The following is a 19660-nucleotide window of genomic DNA, read 5'->3' on the forward strand; positions in this document are numbered from 1 at the left end:
TCAAAGAACAACATGCAATGCAAAATATTCCTCACGTGCTTATTATAATGGTGCACTAGTGAGAGCCTTTGTCTTTTTAGCCAACAAAAACAAAAACAAAAGAACCTAGGGAAGGCAAAAGCAAAGTCTATAAAAGAAAAAAGAGCAAAATCATCTTTGCTTGATACTTCCATATTACAAATTTAATCTAATGCATATTCATTCTCACTCGTGTTTCTGGTGTTTCAAATTTATTTTTTTATTTCAAGTAAATGAATATGTCATCAAATTAAGGAGAAAGAAGTTATATGAACAAGAGAGAGCATTTGTATATTATAGTGGAATGCTGGGGAGACCAAAAATTTAAACCAAATGATATGTCACTAATAGGAAATAAGTATGTTAATCAACACGCAATAATCCAATCATCAACAACCACTAGACCTGGCATTCATGTCGTATTTTTCGTGTTCGTGACATACCCGATATCTTAAGGGGTGTGGTATCCACACATCCCTTTTTACTTCTCACACACCCTTTGTTAATTTTTGTCCGTTGATCTTCTTTAATTCATCCAATCCGACGGCCGAAAATTAGAAGGGTGTGTGACAAGTAAAAAGAGGTGTGTAGATATCACACCCCTATCTTAATGGGTCATGTCGTGTAATACCCGTTAAGGTAAACGGGTAATATGACCTAGCCCAAAGTCGACCCGTTAATATTATCAGGTAATATGACCCGACTCATTACCCGTTAAAGGAAAATATTTTAAATCAATAAATAATGAAAATGAAAAACATAACTTGGCATAAAAAAAAATGGAAAACATAATACTATATTGGTATGCACCATTGTCACATAAATATTACTTCAAATCATAAAGAAGAAAAAAAACAACTATTACATACTCAAAATAAGAGCCTAATGAAAAAAATATTAGTATATTACTCCAAAATACTAAATGTTCAAGGATATGCAAAATGAAGGGAGTTGTGTGTCAAGGTTGAGGAACCTTGCACGTTTTTTACAATAAAAATTAAAAAGGCGATGTAACCATCCTCAAAGGAAAACTAATGAAAAACTAATGAAAAAACCTTCAAAAACTTTGAATTTTAACCAAAAATCATGTACTAGCTTTATTTAATGGTTAGGACAAAACTTAATGTCAAACCAGTCCAATAAACAGGCCCAAACAAAGTAATTTATCAAGCTTCCCATTTTACCCCTAAAGTCAATTATTGACCCGTTTTTTTCTGTCCGTCGCCTTGGACTTTGGTGGTGAAAAGCTGATTCACTTCAGTTGGCGCTTTCCTGCCCTCGTGATTCCATGAAATTCAATCAATTGCTGCTTCTGCTATTCTGATCGCAAAATCCAAATCCCAAACTCCTAAGCCCAAATCAGAATGGGCGGCAAAAGCAAAAGCAAGAGAAGAAAGCAATTGGAGGACTGCTGTACACGTTCTCATATTTGGACCGTTTTTTGGACTGCTTTTGTGTTAAATTTGTACAATTAATTAATTATTGGGTTTGATTAATTTGTAAATTTATACATATGGGAAAGGAAATGGTTGCACTTCTCTGCTTTGGTTATTAGCGAATGAACTTGTTAAGTAGTCTATGGATTTGAAAATTAGTATTGAAATAAATGGCTATGCATTATGTTTGGATTAATATTTAAATATTAGGCTTGAATGAAGACAAGCCCAAGGATGCCAAAATTAATTGAAGATTTGCCTGAGGCCTAGCATTGAGCCCAGAAGCAAACTGAAGTCTTCTCAGCCAAGACAAAAGGCATGTGTCCATAATGGAAGTGACAAGTGATGAAGACCAACCTACTATCAGCCAAAAAACACTTTCTAGTGGCATTACAAGTCAAAAGCTGATAACCCACTACCTTCCTAGTGTTTTCGGGCAAGAGCAAAAGCTACAGCAGTCAGACTAAACTGCCTATAAAAGGGAAGATAGGCCTCAGAGACAAGGACACTTAACCAATCAAACAAACAAGCAAACAAACTCTGCTCTCAAGCCAGTTCCTGCTCTTCAAGCCTAAAATCAACTTAGATTCAGTCTTTTCAGCAATAGTTTCCTTACAAAAGCTATGTTTTGTCTAGTATAAAAGCTCTGCTACCTCCCTTAGTGTTGTAGTATTGATTCCCTCGTGTAAACCTGTTTACCATCCATCCCCTTTTTAGCATACAACCCCTGTAAACTCAAAAAGAAGTGGATGTAAGAAGTTCAACCTTGCCAGACAAGGTGAAATCTTGCCCGAGTCTCTTTGTTTGTTCTCTAAATTAGTAGATCTATTGATTTATGCACTCTTCAGCATGTATTCAAGTCATTTCCACTTGTTTTTCTATTTTAAGAGTCTCATTTGCATCTGAATCTGGTTAGCTTAATGGGTATGGTTTCATTTAGAGCAATTTGGAACCAAACAAATGACTTAAGTGGCTCTGGACACCCATCATTTGAACATACAAGATTATGAATTAAAAGTCCTTGTTCACAAGGCAAGAAAATGAACTTAATACAGACTTAACTCATCTATGACAATCCTTTGATACCAAGAAGTTTGAGTAACTTTGGGCGCAAGTAATCCTTTTAAAACACACTTGTTCTACATCTACTATACTGAGATAGCAATGGCATGCTTAAGCATTTAGTTAGTTTTGATTACGAGTCTCAAGGTCTACACTTAAGGCACAACAAAGGCACCTTTCAGAACTAACTTTAAGCTCTTATTGCAACACGCAAGGCAAGCAAGAGCCTGACTACCAAACATACACTTCCAAAGTGCCAATCCCTTGAGGAGCTGTGCTAAGGTCCAGAGAACTTCTCGAGAGAAATCTTTGTCATTACATAATTTTGACATGCCCGGTGGGATCTCATTAGTCTTGTATGCTAAGAAGAAAGAGGAAGGACAGAACCTTCTGGTGGAACACAGAATACGGACCAACCCAGTATCTACCAAGATAAAAAATGACAGTTCATCCAGAAGATTTCCCCTCCCTACAAGGACCAGCTATTTTACAAAGCTTGACTTCATTTGAGAAGTTGGGAAGAAAGGTGACCAATGAAGACTTACAAGCCACCATGGTGCAAGTGTTGAAAAGTATGGAGAAAATCTCTCTAGAGACCATAAAAGAGGTGAGCAGACTCTGTTCCTTAATAGGAAGTTTGCAGAGAAGACTAGATCTGGAGTACTCTACTCCAAAAAATAGTTATGCTAAAGAGATGATGAGAGAGGTAAGCCCTGAGAAGGAACCAATTATTCCCTTATTTCCCGTACTCGAAGAAGAGAAGGAAAGAGGAAAGGAGAAAGTAGGGCTTGGGACCAGCCAGCCAATATTAGGAGAAATCCTGGAGACAGAGTTGCTCGACCCACTACTATCCTTACTAGATAGTAAGGGGCAGGCCTGGCAAGATAAGAAGAAGTACAGAATGAAGCAACAAGTTGAAGAATCCAGTGGAAAAGTTGTGTCCACAACTGCGGGCAAGCCTTTTCCTTATAGGCCACCACCACTGGCTAATAAAGAAGGAGGGGCCAGATGTAGATAGCTTGATCCAAAGAACGAGGCTTTCTTGGGCAATGAGCGTAGCCTGAAGTGGGTACCTTTTTACACCCCACATATTAATACAACTAACCAGCAACTTAGAGATGAGTTAGCCGAGTTGAGAAGATTGGTGGTCCAAAATGCCTAACCCCATGCTCGCCCATTGTTCAGGATCACCTACCAGAAGCCCTATCCCGAGTATATTGATGAGCAAAATCCTTTTCCCCTTAACTTCAAGATGCCCACGTTTCCAACTTTTAGTGGAGAAGATGGCAGTGTGTTCTCTAGAGATCACATCTTTAAGTTTTCCAATTACTGTGTGTGTGACAACCCGTCCCTAATTTTACGTTTTTATTAATTTTAAAAGCATGAATTTATGAAAATGCCCTAGAGGCAAGGATTTTAATTTCCGTTGACCATCGGTTTGAGAAATGTAGGACTTATTCTTCTAGCGTATCCTCGTTGGTACGAACATATAGGCAAAAGCCGTTTGCGAGTCTGGATTATAACGGTATAGTTATGGATGTTTGAAAATGGTTATTTAAAGTTTAGTTATAAATTATTTGAATTCCCACCTTGTGGGAAAATGGCCCAATCATATTTGTGTTAGTAAAGGACCAATTAGATAAAGGAGTGAGTGACCAATCAGAATGGGAGGAAGGAGGGCAGCAGCCAATCAGAGAAAGGGAGAGAAGCTCCCAGCCAGCTTCTTCTTCCCGTGCATAACCCAAAACCACCTTCGCGACCTTCCATTTTCTAATACGGATTCCGGCCAACTTCGATCGAGCTTTTCGATGCCACCACCACCATCTTGAAGCTCTCATTCCCCTCTACGAAACCCAACCAAGAACCACCTTTATAAATCACCGCATGCGGCGGGGCGAAGCCATGAAATCCGACGCATCAAAACCATGTTCAGCCACTCTTTTCAAATTTTCAACGCGTCAAAACCATGATCGAAAATCCGAGATGTGGATCTTCTGGATTGAGTTACGTAGGGTTATGGATCCTACCGTTGATCTTTGACCAAAGGTTGACTTTTGGTTAATGGATCTCAAATCATTCTAGAACGTCATTGGGATGTGTTTTATGTAAATTATGGGTTCTATGGATAAGAGTTCTGAGACGTGACTGAATGATTGTTCTAGGTGAGGATCGTTTGTGACGTCTCAATATTCGTGCTTGGGAGTTGTAGCGCGGACCTAAGGTGAGTGGGTCTTTTCCCTTCTATCGTGTGTATATATATATAAGATTGACATCTCCACAAACGTTTATAAATTGAATATTTCATATAATTTATGTGAATGCTTTGGAGGACTAGTGCGAACTACAAATAGCTTGATCCCTATTTAGGGTACATAGGTAGTCTAACGAGACGTTAGATGCAGCCATACAATAAACGAGACTAATTAATTGGGACAATAGCCATGTTTGGGGAATTGAGCAATGCAAAGGATATTGGTGGAAAATGTGAGATTGAACCTTATGATTTTGGTGGTTAAATGTTGGTCATAAATCAATATGTGAGGAATCAAGGAAATGAAGTAAGGAAACGTAAGTAATGATGGTTAATTAAATCAGTGTCTAGTTGGGCTTATCACTGATGCGCGAATTATACGCGTACAAATTAAACCCTCTTTTTGACAATTGTAGTATGGATGTAAGTAGGGATCGTTCTGGACCGGGGATTAGGAGGGCTTGCTAAAACCTTCTAAATTGACTTAAGAACGTAAAAACAATATAAAACACTAAACTAGACTCAAAGAATGTAAAACTAAAATTTAAAACATTAAGACAAACCAAAAGACTCAAAACTAATTTTGGACGAATTTAAGATTATGGCTTGATTCAAACTACTTTAAAAACACAAACTAAACAGATTCTAAGTACTAAAGAACAAGAAAGTAAAAGGGGGGGGGAAAGTTTTGATTTGACGAAAATTGAAATAACAAAACAAGTTAATAAACTGAGCGGAATGTAAATATGAAATTTTGATGGAATGAATGGAATGAAGGCTAGCTAAGGGGTTCTTCTCCACACATGTTATACTTGCATACAAGATTGATTCTCAGTTGGTCTTTCGATAAATTATGAAACTCAACACTCCGGATTAATTTGGTCCGCTTAAATTAACCGTCAAGTTTTCCTTAAGTTAATGAATTGGATGGGTTTGCGCAACGCAATTCACAACATTCTCCAAAAGTCCTTTACGTGAACGGCACAATAAAGATACAATCAAAGATCATTAAGCATTATGAAAACTATAAGTGTTGACGAGGCATTCGTTACTATGATGAGCATGAAACTCGTGCCAAGAATATGTTTAACACGATTGTTTATAAGCAACCTCCACTACTTGTGAATATAAGTTCATAACGATTAGGTGAAATTCACTTATATTCTAGCGTCATATTTATGCATGAAAATTAAGCGCGCATTCTTAATAAACATTCATAAATAAGCTATCAATCAAGCAGTTAAACAAATTGAATCCACAACTTATGAAATTCCAACGAAAGTTAATCAATTCATATTGCAAATATAAACATAGTTTCGAGTCACCCCCTACCTAAAGGGGGTTTAGTTCCTCATAACTTTGAAATCAAAGAAACACCTAAACATTCCAACAACTCAAAGCTTGAATTGTATGAACGTTTAAGCACTCTTCTCTTCCATACATACACAACAAAGAGAATTAAAATGAAACTTTGAAATCAAAGAAACACCTAAACATTCCAACAACTCAAGCTTGAATTGTATGAACGTTTAAGCACTCTTCTCTTCCTCGTTGTAGCACAAGGTTTAAGGATAGGTTGTGTGATGGTATGAAGTGTTTTGGAGGGATGAGAAGTGGTTGGATAGTGGCTGCAATGGAGGAGAAAAACTGCACAGAAAATGGGAGGTTATGCACGGCAAGGGATGTGTGTTTGTGTTGTGTGTTGTATTGTGAATGGAATGGAAAATGAATGAATGAATGCAAGGGTATTTATAGGAGTAATGGAGGGAACATGACAGCTAGGAGGTGGGTGGAAATGTGGCTGAATGTTTGGTGAATGATTATGAATGAATGCATGTGACTTGGCTAGGTTGGAAAGCTGAAAATCTGAAAATGCAAATGGGAATCTGAAATGCAAAGGTGGCCACGGTTTTGAGTGTATTTTGTGTTGGAAATGCATGTGAATGCATGTGAATGTTGTTTGTGTGAAGTGTATGTGAAATAAAGGGTGAATGGTGGCTGAAATAATGATGGAAAACAGCTAGGAAAAGTATGGAATGCATGTGAATTGTAAAGGGAAAAGCTGGAATTGGCTAGGAAGTCACGGCATGGGATGTTTTGGTGCATTGTGGCTGATTTGTTTGTTGGTTAAAGATGCATGTGGATGAATTATATAATGGGAAAGTATGTGATTGACAACTAGGATGGATGGTGGCTGCAATGATGAAGTGTGATGGTTGAAAATGGCAAGGGAAATGCATGTGTTTGGAGGGCAAGGATGATGTTTTGTGCATGTGGCTGCAATGATGTGTAATTATGGAGGAATAAGTGCATGTGGTTGAATTGGTGGTGAATGTGCATGACAAAGAATGGATTTGGCTGCAATGGTGTGTAATTGGGCTAGGTTTTAAGTGCATGAAATGGACCCAAATTGCTCCCCCTTGCATGGCAAGGAATGGTGTTTGTGTTAAGCCCATGGCAATGTGATTGTACTTGGGTTAGGGCCATTGTTTTATGTCCTCAAGTGCTTACAAGGCCTTCAATTTCATCTAACACTTGGGCTCCAAGAATAAGCTATCCATCCTTAGCCCAATAGTGCTCCAAAAAGGCCCCAAAACACTCCACAATGCATCCTTTCGTCAAACACGTTTTATAATCCTGAAAACACACAAAAGAAGCATAAAGAACTAAAATAACTAAAGAAACATAACGTAAATGTACGAGAACAAGCTAAGTAAGTCGCCTAAATATGCTCCTATCAAACTCCCCCACACTTAACTTTTGCTAGTCCTCGAGCAAAACAGAATAAAAACAAATAAACAAAACGACACTAAACACGTAAAACACAACCTAAACCTTCCAACAACCGTCTTAGGGATTTCCAATGCACATGACATGTTAAAAATCATCATTCTCACAGATTTTAGTCATCTTCACACTTAAGTACATTCTTAATCATAGTCACCATATACTAGTTCACAATTAAGCATTTAAAACCATGTTTTGAATGTAGTAACATGCCTTAGAGAATTTGCTCAATTCCTTACAAGATATGCACTCAATTTTCACTCAGAATTTCTAACAACATACCCTAATCTAGTCATATGTGAGAAGATTGATGTAAACATGAAAACGAACACTCACATATATGTATCACAAAGAACGCAATTTCTGGAGTTAATAAGCATGTTTAGATATGATCTCATGAATGGAATGCTACTACTTAGACGCGAGAACCAGTGACACCATATGCTCATACCAAATTCAAACTCCACAATTGAAATGCACAACACTCAAGATAGAAGTCAAGGGTTGTAACGGGGTTTGGGGTATTGGCTCACAAGGAAAGGTAGGGATAAACAAAAGTTCTTTAAACAATAGCAAGCAAAGTAATGAAATTAAGGCTTAGAATTCACTTGGTATGCAGAAATCAACTTTTAGACATAAGGGGGAGATTCAACAACTCTTAGGGCCTAATTTATTGTTTTGGGCCCTTACTTCAACAAACAATACTTTTCAACTTTTTTTTTTTTTTTTTTTTTTTTTTCTTTTTTTTTTTTCTTTTTTCTTTTTGGCCGTGCCTATGGCACATCAACTCATATAAACACTCTTTCCCCCACACTTATTTTCTGCAATACCTTAATCAAAAGGAAATCATTGCTTATTATGCTTCAAGAACAAGGGTGAGGATGGTCATATTCTAGGCTAGGTGAGGATAATTGCGGGTTAACAAAGAAAATAGGCTACACAATGCTCAACGGGGTTAAATCCTACAAAACAAATAAAATTGGGAAATGTGGCAATTTGGCTTTGGTGGTGATCACTACACAACTTCTTCTTGAATATGTGTTATGCAAATCAATAACATGCTTTGAATGAAATGGGCCTGAGTTCTAGCGTTTGGAACTATATGATGAAACGCCTTCTAAGTAGCAACCAAGCAAAGAATAATGAGATCATGCAACGACTTTAGAAAACAAAGAATGCACAGATTTTAACTCTCCAAATAAACGTTTAAGCTCAAGTCTCACAGGGATGTAGTGTTAGTTTGAGCTCATTCCTTCAAGCATGTTACAAAAACTAATTTTTCTTTTATGATTGCATGTGAAGTCATACATTATAACCATAACCAAGCATATACCAAGAGTAAATCAAACTTTTCTCTATGTTTATAACTCTTTTTAACAGTCATGCAATTAGAAACCAAATCCTTATCATTGTGTTGGAAGGTGACCTATGACACAAAAATGACTCAAAACACTCTTTTTAAGCTTTTCAAAACATGTTTTTCAAATTTTTATGTGATTTTCGAATTTTTAACTCAAAACACACTAAACACACTTAAAAACAGCAAGAAACAACATTTGAAGTTATGGTGGAAAAAAAAAAAAACCTACGAATTTGCAATAAACACTTTAGTAACTAATACCCCCACACTTAAATCAAACATTGTCCTCAATGTTAAAAAAAACCACACTAAACACAAACAAACATATAAACAGCAATTAAACATACTAAACATGGCAGAATGTATCTAACAAAGAGAAGAATTCAGAAATGCAAATCTGGTTGTGGAGTGTTCGTTCCATCTTCTCCTTGGTCATTGCAGTGAGGCTTGGATCTTTGTGATTCCACAGGCTTACTCTTGAACTGCGCTGCTCCCATCGTTGATTTTCCTTTGTGCTACTCTTGAACTGGGCAGCAGGCTTCCTTTGGTCTCCCCCGAAGGTCTGAGCTTCCTCCTCTTATCTGTTTCTTTGTTCAGTCTCTCCAATTTGTATTGAAGAGGGTTAGAGGATAGCTTAGCAAAGCTAGGTAAGCAACCAGGGAATAGAGTCCATATAGACTCCAAGTGCCGGCTGATTGCTTCTTTCACTTTGCCATGCAAATAATATTAAGGACAAAGGAAAAGACAGGGAAAGAGCGTGATATGAGATACCTTTGCTTTTGCCCTTGATGATATGAGATACCTTTGCTTTTGAAGAAGCGGTGAATGAATCAGCACATGTATTTGTTGTGCTGCTTCCTCCTGGATCATCTGTTCTCCAGGCATTTGGTATCATCTTTGGGGAAGAAGAGAGAATGGAGTATCTCGAAAGGCTTTGCTGGGAGTGCACCCTCAGAGGTGAGAAAGAGTTGGGCATTTTCTTCAGTTCTGTCTTGCCAAAAAAATGAAGGTCGCCATATATAGGGAATTCAATAGCAAGTGGTGATACTGTGCTTTTACCGTTGTCGACAGACATTTTGATCCCGCAAATCCGGCTTTTTGGAATAGTGGCGACTCTTCGATCTTTGAAGACGCCTCTTCGATAAAGCTGCACGCGTTTTCTGAAAAGCAGATAAAGCGTCGCCGAACTTTGCGCTTGTCGGCTAAAGACGTGTAGTTGCGATGATGGCCTCCACGTGTTGAACGCGATTTCTGAAAAGCCAAGGCTTTTTGAATCGGTGGACGCGTTGCCTTGGCTTTTTATAGAGCTATCGATCACCGCCCACTCACACACTCTGAAGATTTTCCATTCTTGAAACTTGTCTCCGGCCCTTTGAAAATTTACTCCGTCCACCCCTTCTCTTTTAACTTCGTGAACAATGGCAAGCTCATCCAACCCATCAAACCTTTGCTTAGATTTGAGTCTAAGCAGTGATCCGGTCGCGTCTCATCAGGGTAAGGTATGGTGCCCGTCTTTCTTATCTTCCCATGGCCCTCTTACAGATGAGGACTCTGTGATGACGGATCCCACGACAGCTACGATAGTGGCTCGGAACCTCCTCACTCCCAAAGACAGTCAGCTGCTTTCAGGACGGTCCGATGAGTTGGCCGTTCAAGAATCCCTGGCTCTGAGTGTTCAGTGCGCTGGCTCTGTGTCCAACATGGGCCAACGCCTTCTTGCTCGCTCCCGACAGGTTGAATCCTTGATGGCGGAGGTGGAGAGTCTTAAGCAGGAGATCAAACAGCTTAAGTACGAGAACCGAAGTTTGCACGTGCTTGCCAACAATTATTCAACAGGCATGAAGAGGAAGCTTGATGAGCTTGATGACCGTCAACGGCTTGCAGCTTTCTTCCAGAGGCATCTCTTTCCTGGGTCATCCAGCGTTCCACCAAGGTTTGGGGCCTTGAATGATCTATCTTTGGTGCCTCCCGCTCCTATGCCTTCTTCTCCGATGCCTCTTGCTCCGAGACCTCCTGTTCCGATGCCTCTTGCTCCGAGAGTGTTGCCACGTAGTGGGGCCTCAAGTACACAACCTTTGTGAAGACTCCATCTTTCTGCCATGTTTTTATACAATTGTAATTTCTCAAAAATTAATGAACAAGCTTTTTTTTTTTTTTTTTTTTTTTTTCAACGGAAATCAATAAACAAGCTTTATTCACTATATTGGGTTGCCTCCCAAGTAGCGCTTTCTTTTACGTCTTGCAGCCGGACGAAGAATCCATTTACTCCAAATTGGAGCCCACGGTACCCAAGGGGGTGTCATCCACGGTGTGCTCCACAAAGTTCTCATAATAGGCCTTCAGACGATGCCCGTTCACCTTGAACTCTTGACCTGTTTTGAAGCTACGAACTTGGACTGCACCATGAGGAAAAACGTTAGTAACAACAAACGGGCCAATCCATTTAGAACGCAACTTACCAGGAAACAAACGTAGGCGAGAGTTGAAAAGCAACACTTTCTGCCCAACTGTGAAGGTCTTGGTTCGGATCATTTTATCATGGAATGCTTTGGTCTTGGTTTTGTACATCCGGGCATTCTCATAGGCTTCATTCCGAATCTCCTCAAGTTCATTCAATTGGAGCTTCCTATGAACTCCCGCTGCATCTATGTCCATGTTGAAAGTCTTCACGGCCCAATGTGCCTTGTGCTCTAACTCTACGGGCAAATGACATGGCTTACCATAGACGAGCCGAAAAGGTGACATCCCAATGGGTGTTTTGTACGCCGTACGATATGCCCACAGTGCATCATCTAAACGTAAGCTCCAATCCCTCCTTGTTGGTCCAACGGTCTTCTCCAAAATTTGTTTGATTTCTCGGTTAGACACCTCGGCTTGGCCATTTGTTTGAGGATGGTAAGGTGTGGAGACCTTATGGTTGACATGGTACTTTCTTAGCAACGCCTCAATGGTCCGATTGCAAAAGTGAGACCCTCCATCACTTATGATTACTCTCGGCATTCCAAACCTAGCAAAAATGTTAGTTTTCACGAAATCTGCAACCACCTTAGAATCGTTAGTACGGGTGGCTTTTGCTTCCACCCATTTAGAAACATAATCAACGGCTAGCAAGATATAAGTGAAACCATAAGATGGAGGGAAAGGGCCCATGAAATCAATGCCCCAAACATCAAAAATTTCAACATTAAAGACAGGGGTTTGTGGCATTTGGTCCTTGGTACCTATGTTACCCATTCGTTGGCAACGATCACAAGACATACAAAAGGTTCTAGCATCCCTAAATATAGTCGGCCAATAAAAACCACATTCTAGAACCTTGAGGGCAGTGCGTTGTGTGCCAAAATGACCACCACATGCATATGTGTGACAAAAGCTTAGAATTGAGTGAAATTCAGAATTATGCACACATCTACGTACAATTTGATCTGAGCAATACTTCCACAAATAAGGGTCATCCCAAACATAGAAACGTGCATCATTTTTAAGCTTATCACGTTGGTGCTTGTTTAGTTCATTTGGAAATTGTTTAACCACCAAGTAATTCACTAAATCTGCATACCATGGTTCACTTACCTCAATGGATAGCAGCTGCTCATCGGGGAATGTCTCTGCAATGGGTAGGGACTCCTCATTATGCACCATTCGGCTTAGGTGGTCAGCCACCACGTTTTCACTTCCCTTCTTGTCACGAATCTCGATGTCGAACTCTTGAAGTAACAACATCCACCGAATTAGCCGGGGCTTGGCCTCCTTTTTGGTGAGCAAGTACTTTAGAGCTGCATGATCAGTGAAAACAATTACTTTAGTACCAATTAGATATGATCGAAATTTATCTAAAGCAAAGACAACGGCAAGAAGTTCTTTCTCCGTAGTGGAGTAGTTCAACTGGGCATCGTTCAACGTCCGTGAGGCATAGTAGATGACATGCGGCCTCTTGTCCTTTCTTTGTCCCAAAACAGCCCCTAAAGCATAATCGGACGCATCACACATAAGCTCGAACGGGAGGCTCCATTCCGGGGGAACAATAATGGGTGCCGTGGTCAACAACTCCTTGAGTTGGTTGAATGATGCCGTGCACTCCTTAGTGAATTCAAATGCCACGTCTTTTTGTAGGAGGCGGCAAAGAGGTTGTGCAACTTTTGAGAAATCTTTGATAAATCGCCTATAGAATCCTGCATGGCCAAGAAAAGAACGGACCTCTCTAACCGAAATAGGAGAGGGTAAGTGACGTACAAGATCTATTTTAGACTTATCAACTTCAATCCCTTTTTCTGAGATGATATGACCCAAAACTATACCTTGTTTAACCATAAAATGACATTTTTCCCAATTCAAAACAAGGTTAGTTTCCATGCATCTTTTCAAGATTAAAGTGAGATGATGCAAACAAGCATCAAATGAGTCTCCAAACACACTAAAATCGTCCATAAATACTTCAATTATCTTTTCAACATAATCAGAGAAGATACTAATCATGCATCGTTGGAAAGTGGCCGGTGCATTGCATAAACCAAATGGCATGCGACGATAAGCAAATGTTCCAAAGGGACATGTGAATGTGGTCTTCTCTTGATCATCCGGGGTTATTACAATTTGGTTATATCCAGAGTATCCATCAAGAAAACAGTAAAAAGCATGACCGGCTAACCTTTCGAGCATCTGGTCGATGAATGGCAAAGGAAAGTGATCTTTCCTAGTCATGGCATTTAGCTTCCGGTAATCGATACATACTCGCCATCCAGTCTGAATGCGTGTAGGCACGAGCTCATTCTCATCATTCTTGATAACAGTTACTCCGGACTTCTTTGGAACAACCTGCACAGGTGACACCCAACGACTATCAGAAATAGGATATATAACACCACAATCAAGTAATTTTATAACCTCCTTTTTCACTACTTCCATCATAGGTGGATTAAGGCGACGTTGAGCTTCACGAGATGGCTTGGCTTCCTCCTCCAAAAGGATGCGATGCATGCACGTGGTGGGACTAATGCCTTTGATATCCGCCAAAGTCCATCCAATAGCAGATTTGTGCTCTTTTAACACCCTTATCAACTTGTCTTCTTCTTGAGCCGTGATTAAGTTTGAAATGATGACGGGTAGCGTTTGATCTTGGCCTAAGAACACATACTTCAAGTGACTAGGTAATGGCTTTAACTCAAGTGTAGGTGGCTGCTCAGTTGATGGAAGTAACTTATTAGTCAAAACTGAATCTAAAAGTGAGATTGGAGACTTACCAGAGTGGAAGGGCAATGACTCGAGGGCAGCGACCATTTCAAGTACTTCATCACAAGGGGGTACGGCAATATGGTCAGATTGCATGCCATGGGTTAAGGCTACCTCAAGTGCATCTTCGTTCATTTGATCCAAATGCACCTGTGCCAAAGAATCAATAATATCAATAGCAAAACAAGAATGGTCCTCAATTGGATGTTTAATGGTTTCAGAAAGATTAAAATGAATAATGTCCCCATCAAACTCCATGGTCAATGTTCCCGTGTACACATCAATCTTTGTTCTTGCTGTTTTCATGAAGGGACGGCCTAGCAAGATTGGCAATGATGGAGCATGGCTTGAATCCTCCATGTCTAAAACATAGAAATCTGCGGGAAAAATAAGGTGATTGACCTGCACTAAAACATCCTCAAGGACTCCCTTGGGATAAGCGTTAGAACGATCGGCCAATTGAATTATAACTCCATCTTGTTTTAACTCACCAAGGTTCATTGATGCATAAATGGAATAAGGCATGACATTTATGGATGCACCTAAATCAAGCATGGCATGTTCAAAACGATTATGTCCAATTACACAAGGAATTGTGAAACTACCGGGGTCTTTGCATTTGGTAGGTAGTTTACGTTGCAAAACAGCGGACACATTCTCGCTTACTTTCACTACCTCTTTGTTTGCCCTTCTTCTCTTTGTATTGCATAGGTCCTTGAGGAATTTAGCATACTTCGGAACCTGTTTGATTGCATCGGGAAGCGGTATGTTCACTTGCACCTTCCGGAACGTTTCAAGAATGTCCTTCTCGCTTTCTTCCTTTTTTTCTTGCATGAACCTGCGAGGAAAAGGTACATTGGGCAGATTAGGACGTGAAGTACATGAATTTGAACTTAAATTACCTGATTTGGCCGAGTTAGGGTGATTGGGGGCCTGCGGCATTGGGTTTTTCTCTCTTTCCGTGGGTGAGCTAGACACTTCCTTAGGTTGTGTCGTCTCTTCATCTACTTCCTGGGTAGATTTGGGATTGTTTGGCTCGGTCCCAACTTCTTTTCCACTCCTTAGGGTGATGGCCTTGGCGGATTCGAATCCTCCCTTTGGATTGACTGTGGTTGAGCTAGGAAGCTTTCCTTTATCTCTAATTTGTCCAAGGAACTCAGAAATCTGCCCCATTTGTTTCTTCATATCCATCATCTCCTTCTCGTTATTTTCTATCCGGTTGTTTTGATTTTGCAACCCCTGCGAAATAGAGGTTAGTAATTGCATAGCTTGATTACTTTCCAAGGACGTACCTGAATGAGATGATGTAGAAGGTTGTTGGGATTGTTGGGGTGCATACGGCTTGGAATAAAAACCAGGGGGGTTTGGCCTAAATCCTCCTTGTTGGGCAGCTTGTTGTGGCTCCCTCCATTTGAAGTTTGGATGGTCCCTCCATCCGGCATTGTAAGTGTTCGAGTATGGGTTGTGTTGATTTTGTCCTTGGAAACCAATTGCATTGGCAGATTCCCACCCACCATTCTCGATTAGTTGAGGGCACTTGTCGGATGGATGCCCTTGAATTGAGCACACGCCACAAACTTGGTGTTCTTGTGCTTTTGGACCAATCACAACCTGAGAAACAAGAGAAGTAAGATTAGCAAGTTGTGATTGAATTTCAGAAATAGCACTCACCTCATTTACACTTTGTTGCCGTGGGGCTTCCCTTTGGCCCACTCCTTCATATTGTTGAGCGTTGAGTGCTCGGTTGGCTATGAGAATCTTGGCATCCCTTGGTGTTTTGTCCACCAATGCTCCTCCCGCTGAGGCATCAAGCATTTGACGTTCGATAGGAAGGAGGCCCTCATAGAAATATTGAAGGAGAAGTTCCTCCTTCATTTGATGTTGAGGACATGAAGCTACAAGGCCCTTGAAGCGCTCATGATAAGCCGGGAATGTCTCACCATAATTCTGTTGAATCCCACTAATTTTCTTCCGTAGGAGAATCACTCTTGAAGTAGGGAAGAATTTCTCCAAGAAAGCACGCTTCATACTCTCCCACGAAGTCACCGTTCCTGGGGCTAGTTCGTAGAGCCAATCTTTGGCCTTGTCCATAAGTGAAAATGGAAAAGCCTTCATCTTCAATATACTCCCATCCACAGTGACGGGGGTCATGCTCGAACAAACCACCTCGAACTCCTTCAAGTGTTTGTTGGGGTCTTCCATAGACAAGCCATGGAACTTCGGAATATGGTGTAACAAACTGGATTTGAGTTCAAACACCTCAGTCGTCCCCTCTGCAGCCGTGGGGTATTGGATACAAAGGGGCAATGCATTATCCAAACCCGAGGCCGAAAGCTCCTTGATGGTTCTATTATCTGCTGCCATGGCTTGTTCTTCTTCAAAAATTTGATCAGTGGGCTTTCCTTCTACACCTAATTCGTCCTCTTCAAGCCTAGGTTGTGGTGGAGGTTGTGGTGGCTCTTGTTGACTCCTCGTTCTCCTCAAAGTGCGTTCAAAATCACCGTCAAAGTCGGAGATGTTCTCTATAATCGGCCGAGAGCTACGAGTCATACACAGTACCTAAAAAAACAAGAAAACAAACAAACTAAGAATCGGAAATAAGAATGCACGAAAAACAAAAAAAAATAAAAATAAAGACAAGGGACTAGCAAAGTTGCTAATCCCCGGCAACGGCGCCAAAATTTGATGCGCGAATTATACGCGTACAAATTAAACCCTCTTTTTGACAATTGTAGTATGGATGTAAGTAGGGATCGTTCTGGACCGGGGATTAGGAGGGCTTGCTAAAACCTTCTAAATTGACTTAAGAACGTAAAAACAATATAAAACACTAAACTAGACTCAAAGAATGTAAAACTAAAATTTAAAACATTAAGACAAACCAAAAGACTCAAAACTAATTTTGGACGAATTTAAGATTATGGCTTGATTCAAACTACTTTAAAAACACAAACTAAACAGATTCTAAGTACTAAAGAACAAGAAAGTAAAAGGGGGGGGAAAGTTTTGATTTGACGAAAATTGAAATAACAAAACAAGTTAATAAACTGAGCGGAATGTAAATATGAAATTTTGATGGAATGAATGGAATGAAGGCTAGCTAAGGGGTTCTTCTCCACACATGTTATACTTGCATACAAGATTGATTCTCAGTTGGTCTTTCGATAAATTATGAAACTCAACACTCCGGATTAATTTGGTCCGCTTAAATTAACCGTCAAGTTTTCCTTAAGTTAATGAATTGGATGGGTTTGCGCAACGCAATTCACAACATTCTCCAAAAGTCCTTTACGTGAACGGCACAATAAAGATACAATCAAAGATCATTAAGCATTATGAAAACTATAAGTGTTGACGAGGCATTCGTTACTATGATGAGCATGAAACTCGTGCCAAGAATATGTTTAACACGATTGTTTATAAGCAACCTCCACTACTTGTGAATATAAGTTCATGACGATTAGGTGAAATTCACTTATATTCTAGCGTCATATTTATGCATGAAAATTAAGCGCGCATTCTTAATAAACATTCATAAATAAGCTATCAATCAAGCAGTTAAACAAATTGAATCCACAACTTATGAAATTCCAACGAAAGTTAATCAATTCATATTGCAAATATAAACATAGTTTCGAGTCACCCCCTACCTAAAGGGGGTTTAGTTCCTCATAACTTTGAAATCAAAGAAACACCTAAACATTCCAACAACTCAAAGCTTGAATTGTATGAACGTTTAAGCACTCTTCTCTTCCATACATACACAACAAAGAGAATTAAAATGAAACTTTGAAATCAAAGAAACACCTAAACATTCCAACAACTCAAGCTTGAATTGTATGAACGTTTAAGCACTCTTCTCTTCCTCGTTGTAGCACAAGGTTTAAGGATAGGTTGTGTGATGGTATGAAGTGTTTTGGAGGGATGAGAAGTGGTTGGATAGTGGCTGCAATGGAGGAGAAAAACTGCACAGAAAATGGGAGGTTATGCACGGCAAGGGATGTGTGTTTGTGTTGTGTGTTGTATTGTGAATGGAATGGAAAATGAATGAATGAATGCAAGGGTATTTATAGGAGTAATGGAGGGAACATGACAGCTAGGAGGTGGGTGGAAATGTGGCTGAATGTTTGGTGAATGATTATGAATGAATGCATGTGACTTGGCTAGGTTGGAAAGCTGAAAATCTGAAAATGCAAATGGGAATCTGAAATGCAAAGGTGGCCACGGTTTTGAGTGTATTTTGTGTTGGAAATGCATGTGAATGCATGTGAATGTTGTTTGTGTGAAGTGTATGTGAAATAAAGGGTGAATGGTGGCTGAAATAATGATGGAAAACAGCTAGGAAAAGTATGGAATGCATGTGAATTGTAAAGGGAAAAGCTGGAATTGGCTAGGAAGTCACGGCATGGGATGTTTTGGTGCATTGTGGCTGATTTGTTTGTTGGTTAAAGATGCATGTGGATGAATTATATAATGGGAAAGTATGTGATTGACAACTAGGATGGATGGTGGCTGCAATGATGAAGTGTGATGGTTGAAAATGGCAAGGGAAATGCATGTGTTTGGAGGGCAAGGATGATGTTTTGTGCATGTGGCTGCAATGATGTGTAATTATGGAGGAATAAGTGCATGTGGTTGAATTGGTGGTGAATGTGCATGACAAAGAATGGATTTGGCTGCAATGGTGTGTAATTGGGCTAGGTTTTAAGTGCATGAAATGGACCCAAATTGCTCCCCCTTGCATGGCAAGGAATGGTGTTTGTGTTAAGCCCATGGCAATGTGATTGTACTTGGGTTAGGGCCATTGTTTTATGTCCTCAAGTGCTTACAAGGCCTTCAATTTCATCTAACACTTGGGCTCCAAGAATAAGCTATCCATCCTTAGCCCAATAGTGCTCCAAAAAGGCCCCAAAACACTCCACAATGCATCCTTTCGTCAAACACGTTTTATAATCCTGAAAACACACAAAAGAAGCATAAAGAACTAAAATAACTAAAGAAACATAACGTAAATGTACGAGAACAAGCTAAGTAAGTCGCCTAAATATGCTCCTATCAATCACTGATAATTATTCTTGAAAATAAATAGTTTGGAAGTGGGGCGTTACAGATTAAACATTTCACGCCATGTTGTATTTATATATTTGGAAATACTATGTTATGGTTGAGTTTTGGATTGCATCATGACATATCTATATGTATATTATTTGCACATAATTACTATAAATGCTTTGAAGTGCGAAGAGGAGCGCAGGACGCACAGGTAAGTTCATGTGAGTTTATGGTGTTACTCGAAATGATCGAGTTATGACATGACTATATTTATGTTTTTAGACAACTCCGACATTGTCGTACAAGTTGCCTATGAGTCATACATGTTATGTTGAGATGCATTGAGAGCTCATAAACTTGCACCCCGGTGTTAGTGCTCCCACCCGTGGCCAGGGCACAGTCCTTCACTTGATGTTCACCTACTGTACCTTACGCTCACCTTGGATCCAAGGTAGGTGTACAATC

General features: G+C 39.9%; 1 protein-coding gene across 1 annotated transcript; it reads right to left on the minus strand.

Moving 5' to 3' along the window:
• Positions 1-3639: 3639 nt before the first annotated feature.
• Positions 3640-16525, minus strand: LOC148691569 (uncharacterized). The gene is made up of 3 exons (XM_088682888.1): positions 13676-16525; positions 12332-13573; positions 3640-3867 (listed from the first exon to the last, which is right to left on the minus strand). Exons 1-3 carry the CDS (start codon positions 16505-16507, stop codon positions 3640-3642), a joined length of 4302 nt encoding a protein of 1433 aa, XP_088539014.1. The 5' UTR covers positions 16508-16525.
• Positions 16526-19660: the final 3135 nt, after the last annotated feature.

This window comes from Pyrus communis, chromosome 13 (assembly GCF_041283825.1).
Source record: "Pyrus communis isolate YQ-2024b chromosome 13, ASM4128382v1, whole genome shotgun sequence".
NCBI lineage: Eukaryota > Viridiplantae > Streptophyta > Magnoliopsida > Rosales > Rosaceae > Pyrus > Pyrus communis.

Bases quoted from the DNA above. Each gene is read 5' to 3' on its own strand.
- LOC148691569 (XM_088682888.1), bottom strand. From the start codon at position 16,507: ATGGCAGCAGATAATAGAACCATCAAGGAGCTTTCGGCCTCGGGTTTG. The intron at 13,574-13,675 runs GTGCCTACACGC...TTCATCGACCAG, and splicing joins AGAATGATGAGAATGAGCTC to ATGCTCGAAAGGTTAGCCGG. The intron at 3,868-12,331 runs GTACGTAGATGT...ACGTAAAATTAG, and splicing joins AGTATTGCTCAGATCAAATT to GGACGGGTTGTCACACACAC.